Raw genomic sequence first — 6,670 nt, 5'->3', positions numbered from 1 at the left:
AATGTATTCAAAATGCAGAATAGGGCGATTATCTGAACTAGAAACTAATCTATATTTGGATCTTTTGTTAAGTCAATAGTCCGGACTATTATTCAGTCGAAAGTCTTGGCTATAGTCTAGTCTATAGTGTAGTCTATTGTCTGGACTATACTCTTGTCTATTTATTCTTTAGCTAAATTTTGGTGAAAAACCTATGAATTTTACACAAGCGTGACATTGGAGGGATGTTTGTTCCTTTTTGACAACTATCAACTACATCTATTCTCATTCATAGATGCAATAAGACTCTGATATTTGGATGTCAAATATAAACCGAATTCGTTCAATGACATCCTTATGTTAATTTCATTGGTTTTTTAACAAAATTTGATGTACTTCGAATATGTTATTTGTATTGACTTTTCTACATCTCTTTACTCACTTTTAACTCGATTTTCACTTGTAAGGAAATATTTGGTTTATAAAAGCGAAAAATATATAATCGCATTTTTAGATGTGTTTAAAATGTCGTTTGTAAAGTATAACATGAATTATTTTTCGCTGGGATATTTAGAGACGGGAAATGGTATAAAATTTTACTAGCATAAGTATTGGCTGCTATTCTGAATTTCAATTCGAACCGAAGTTTGGCAACTTTGGTTTTTCTGCATTTCGATTCGATCTTCGTGACATAAACAACAACTTACAAAAACGTAGGTACGATCGTAACGCAGAATACACACATTCGTAAAGCATTGAAACGAAATGGAATTGATTCTTCGTTTTCTTACGATTCAGTTTTTTTTTGGAATACCTTTTTTCGATCGTTGCGTAACTAAAAGCGTAAATGTATTCAAAATGCAGAATAGGTCGATTATCTGAACTAGAAACTAATCTATATTTGGATCTTTTGTTAAGTCAATAGTCCGGACTATTATTCAGTCGAAAGTCTTGGCTATAGTGTAGTCTATTGTCTGGACTATACTCTTGTCTATTTATTCTTTAGCTAAAAACTAAAATATGTACAAACATATGTATGTATATATTGGACTATAGTACAGTATGTAGTCTGGGCAACAGTCTTGACTATAGAAGACTATAGTCTGAATTATAGTTTAGTCTGTAGACTAGAATGCAGTATGTATTATATTATATTGTATTGTCTACCCTATAGTCTACTTTATAGCTTTGACTTTAGTATAATCTTTAGTCTGGATTATATACTCTATGGTCTGGGCTATAATTTAATCTATAGTCAAGTTTATATTCTTGACTTTAGTCTATAACCTAGATTATAGTCTAGTCTAAAGCACGGATTATTGTCTAGCCCACAGTCTTCGCTATAGATTAGTCTACAGTTTGGAATGGATTTGTTCTATTCTATAGTCTAAACTATAGTTAAGACTTTAGTTTAGTATTTAGTCTGGACTGGATTTAGTCCATAGCCTGGACTATAGTCTAGTCTTTAGACTGGACTATAATCTAGTCTATAGTCTGGACTATAATCTACTCTATAGTCAGTGCGGCAGATTGTAAGACTAGACTATTGTTTAGTCTATAGAATGGACTATACTTTAGCCTATAGTCTGGACAACAGTCTAGTCTTTAGTCTCGTCTGTTTAGTTTTTTTCTCTTGCCTGGACTATAGTCTAATGACCAGACTATAGTCTATAACAAGGACTACAGTTCAGTCTATAGTCTGGATTATAGTTTAGTTTATAGGCTGCATTATATTCTACTATATTCTAGTCTATAGTCTGAACTATAGTTAAGAGTATAGTCAAGTCTATATTCTGGACTATAGTCTAGTCTATAATCTGGATAACACAAACTATAGCGCAGATTATAAACTAGACTATAGTTCAGGCTATAGACTACACTTTAGACCAGACGACACTATAGTATGGATTATAGATTTACTTATATTCTAGTCTATAGAATGGACTATAGTCTAGTCAATAGTATACTATAATCTTGTCTATTATCTAGTCAATAGCGGAGACTATATTCTAGAATATAGTGTATTGTCTGCATTAGGTTTGAATCTATTGTCTAGTCTATGATAGAGAAATAATTTATAAAAAACATTATTTCTATAAGCGTTTACACATCAAATCCCAACCGATAATGATAACATAATTAATTACAATTTAAATAATTTCTTTATTCAATTTTTAAATTTTAGGGGTACATAATAACACATATTAACTACATATTTTTATGTATAAAATATTAATGTATGTATTTAAGTTTTTTTATTTTTTATATTTATTTATTTCCTTCAACATAAGACTATAATACAGATTTTGTTTTATATTTTATGAAATGATTTAAAACAAAAATTTTCTTTGTAACAAAAAAGTCAAAGTAAAAAAAAGAAAAACAAACAAACTGAACACTTTTAAGAAACAATTTCATTCATTTAAACAAAAATAAAATAAAAGGCAGAAAATCAAACATCTTTTAGAAACATGTAGTTAAGAATTATCACAGTTTTATGTACAATAGAGTGTGTTTTTCACATTTAGATAAATTGTTTTATTTTTTATTAAAATTATTTTGTGATCTTTTGTTTAGTTTAAATTTTCTTTGATTGTGTTGTTGAGTATTTGTTGTTGTTGTTGTTTTTTTTTTGGGAAATAGGCAAGTAATAAAAAAGGGTACATACGACAAAATGATAAAAAAATAATAAAAAAAATAATAATATGTATAAGTAAAAAAATATATAAAATAATTATTTTAACAAATTGAACAAAGTGTTATTAAACTATTAAACAATAATGTTGTATGTATCTTTTTTTGTTTTTGTTTTTATACAGTAAACTACAAACTAAATTTTTTAAAACTAAGTTAATAGTAGTAGATATAGAGCAACCATGCAAATAAATCTGGTGTGCATTTGGGGCAAAAGGAATTGGGTTTACAAAGTGTTTTTGTAGATGCCAATAGGAGTATTTTTATTATTTGTTAATTTTTGTGAATGAGTATTAGAAGGCATTGTTTAAGCAAATTTTTTTTAAAAAGGACTTGTAATTGGTTTTAGATTGTTTCAATTATCGAATATCTATAGAGTAAAAATTATTGAAATTTCGTTTGTATATTCTTTAGTGTAAATAAATACTATTTACAGAAATAAAAAAACAATGCATTTCATGTCCTTTTTTTCGCAATTCTGATTGCATTGGGCAGTGAAAGGATGTCAGTTAATAAAAAAATAAGATGTTAAAGTACAATATAAAACCATAATAACTATTTTTAGGCTGGAGCTTCGGTAGGTACATGACAGCCTTCAACATTCTCTGGCCAATCGCATACATTTTCTTGGGGATTGAATACCAAATTGGCAGGACATGGCATGTGATGTTTACGTTCTCCCTCACACATATAATAGTGGGTACAGTCACTCCAATCTTTATGATAACTAATATGACCATCTTCCTCTTCACAGGTTACCTCATGGGCTAAACAATTGACAACACATAATTAGATTAAAACATTTTAAATCTCTTTCACAAAACACTTACGATCTTTTGTTGTGTAAGCGCCTCTAGGACCGCGGGATTCATAGGGACCATCATATTCTAGCGTTACTTTGTAGTCTTTAAGCTCATCATTAAGAGCATTAAGTAAGGGATATTTTCCATTGCCACAGCGTCCCGTAAAATCATCCATATCAATGGACCAGACCATAATGCCACCAAAACCTTGTTCTTTCAACCATTCCATCTAAAATATTATAAACAAATTATCAATATATTCCAATATTAGTTTTGAAACTTTCAAACTCACCTTTGTTTTAAGGGAACGTTCATCATCAAAGCCTACCCATTGGTTACCACGATAGGCAAATGGTACTTGTTGCTCAGAATCCCACACCAATGTTGTATTATCGGCTGCCAAGAATGAACAGACTTCATAGTAACTAAGGAAACCAGCTTCGTTGGTAAATTTGCCAGGACTACCGCCTCCGGATGCTGGGGCACCAATATCGAATTGTGTTTCGTTTATAAGTTCGAATGAACGACCATAGGTGGGCATACCAATAAGTAGCTTCTCTTTAGGAGCACCTTGTTTCACCCATTCGCGAGCACTGTAATCTACTGTCAATTTCTTTTGATAGCCTGTAGTAGATTCTAGAGGGAACAAAGGAGAATTGTGTCCCACTGTGCGCTCCCATTGTCCATGGAAATCGTAAGTCATTACATTAATGAAATCTAAATATTTCGAAATTTCTGGTACATCATAACCGGCTGCTATAGCTTCAAATGAGGCTGGTACTGCAGCAGTCAAGAGCAAACGAGGAAGACCTGAAGATTTTGCCTCACCCTCGAAAGCCACACGTAATTCTCTTAATAAATTGACATAAGCAGCACGATCATCGGAACCACGAGGATATTCCCAATCGACATCAAGACCATTGAATTTATAATCACGTAAGAAATCTATGGCTTCATAAACAAATTGATTCATACGGAACACATTGGAGGTAAGTTCTTTGAAGGGAGTAGAACCAAAAGCCCAGCCACCTATAGCTAATAAAATTTGCAAATCGGGATTAGTGTCACGTAAGGCTATAACTTGTTCGTAATTATCGGGATCCTCATCGCTGTTTTCAGCCAATTTGTGATCCTTCAAGGTAGCAAAAGCATAAACGACATGAGTACATAATTTGGGATTAATGTGAGAAGGCTCAAATTTGCCAGCACCAGGACGTTTTGAAGACCAGCTGGTCAAATAACAGAATACTTGAGCAGGTCGTGCTATTGAATAAAAATCTATATTAAAAAAAAGTTCTTTTCACTTTAATTATCATAAAAACTTACAATTTTGATCTTTAGCCACCAAGCCAGATTTGACTTTGTGTTTCTTAACGGGCTTGCGAACCTTAGCAAGAATTTCATCAACGGAAATTTTAATGGGTTCGGGTTTTTCAACCTAACAATAACAATATAAAAATCATTATTATTAATAAATCACTTTTATAATTAAAAATTTCCACTCACCTCCTCCTCTTCTAAATCTTCAAAGGTAGCAGCCACTTCAGACCAATTAACATCCTTGGCTTCCTTGCCTCTGGAGATACCCAACAATTCTTCACGCATTGCGCCAATGAGAGGAAATTTAACATTACCTCCACATACTTCGCCCTTAAAGTCATCCATATCAACAGTCCAAACCATGGCACCGCCAAAACCATTTGTCTTAATCCAATTCATTTTATTACGAATGGCACGTTCATCATCGAAACCCACCCATTGATCTCCATCTACCAGATAAGGTACTTTCATTTCATCATCCCATACATAAACGGCACCATTCAAAAGCATTTCACAGATTTCATAATAAGCCAAGAAACCACTTTCTTTAGTGTAAATACCCTCGCGACCGCCGCCAGTTGCAGGTGCATTGGGACCATGTTTGGCTGTATTGGCCAAAGTAAAGGAACGACCATATGTAGGCATACCAATAATCAACTTCTCCTTAGGAGCTCCCATTTTCACCCACATATTAGCGGCATTATCCACAGACAATTGTTTGCGCCATTCGGAATCTGTGGAAGGGGCATAGAGTGGAGCATTGTGACCAGTTTCACGTTCCCATTTACCATGGAAATCGTAAGCCATCAAATTAATGAAATCCAAATAACTAGCTACAGCGGGTACATCATAACCACCACGGACATTGTCGGGACCAACAGGTACGGCAGCAGAAAGCAATAAACGTTGTTTCTTCAATTCCTGGGCCTCAGCTTCAAAAGCTTCTCTCAATTCCTTAAGCAACAAAACGAAGTTTTTCTTGTCATCAGAACCTTTAGGATATTCCCAATCCAAATCGAAACCATCAAAACCACGTTTACGCAAGAAAGGTATGGCAGAGTAAATGAAAGTTTGACGTGTGTAGCGAGTGGCAGCCATTTCTTTAAACTTCTGGGTGCCAAAAGACCAACCGCCCAAAGCTAGGAGAATCTGTTAAATAACAAAAATTAAAATTAATATTCTTTAAAAAATTACAATATTAAAACTTACCTTTAACTTAGGATTGGCTTTCTTCAAAGTCATCATACGATCGTATAAACCGGGCACAGTATCTTTAGTTTCATCATTCGATTCATAAGAACTCAATTTACCCTTTTTCAACCAACCAAAAGCGAAAATAATGTGTGTACATAAATCGGCCGGTATATCTTCTGGCATAAATTTACCAATTTTTGGTCTATATTGTGACCAATTTGTATAGTAGCAAACAATTTTCTTTCCTCCATCATCAGCTTTGGTCTTTTTACCCTTGAGACTGGAACCACTAGCTATGAGACCTGTACTGTCACCACTGCGTAATTTTGATTTCGAACGTAAACGAGAACGTGTTACGGCCGTTGAGGGTGATGATTCTTGATCTGTTTGTTTCTCGGCAGAACTTTCTGTAGCTTTTTTAGATGATACACGGGTGCTGCGTGCATTAGAGACAGAAACGGACGAAGAGGATGATTCTTCTGGTGCACTTGTAGGTCTTCGAAGTCTTCTTCTAGTTTTGGCTGAAAGAGGAAGACAATGATTATATGGATTTCATAAATAAATAAAGATATAGATAGATAGATAGATAGATAGATAGATATATAGATAGATAGATAGATAGATAGATAGATAGATATATAGATAGATAGATAGATAGATAGATAGATAGATAGATAGAT

At 33.4% G+C, this 6,670-nt stretch overlaps 1 protein-coding gene across 1 annotated transcript; it reads right to left on the bottom strand.

Annotated features, from left to right (window-relative positions):
* Positions 1–2,122: 2,122 nt before the first annotated feature.
* LOC111689192 (acidic mammalian chitinase) lies at positions 2,123–6,519 on the bottom strand. The gene is made up of 6 exons (XM_046951667.1): positions 6,006–6,519; positions 4,983–5,945; positions 4,803–4,914; positions 3,769–4,739; positions 3,504–3,705; positions 2,123–3,440 (listed from the first exon to the last, which is right to left on the bottom strand). The coding sequence occupies exons 1-6, from the start codon at positions 6,171–6,173 to the stop codon at positions 3,235–3,237; spliced, it is 2,622 nt and encodes an 873-aa protein (XP_046807623.1). The 5' UTR covers positions 6,174–6,519; the 3' UTR covers positions 2,123–3,234.
* Between the last annotated feature and the right edge of the window lie 151 nt (positions 6,520–6,670).

Source organism: Lucilia cuprina, chromosome 5 (assembly GCF_022045245.1).
Source record: "Lucilia cuprina isolate Lc7/37 chromosome 5, ASM2204524v1, whole genome shotgun sequence".
In the NCBI taxonomy this organism is placed as follows: Eukaryota; Metazoa; Arthropoda; class Insecta; order Diptera; family Calliphoridae; genus Lucilia; species Lucilia cuprina.
This window is presented reverse-complemented; position numbering and strand designations above follow the sequence as displayed.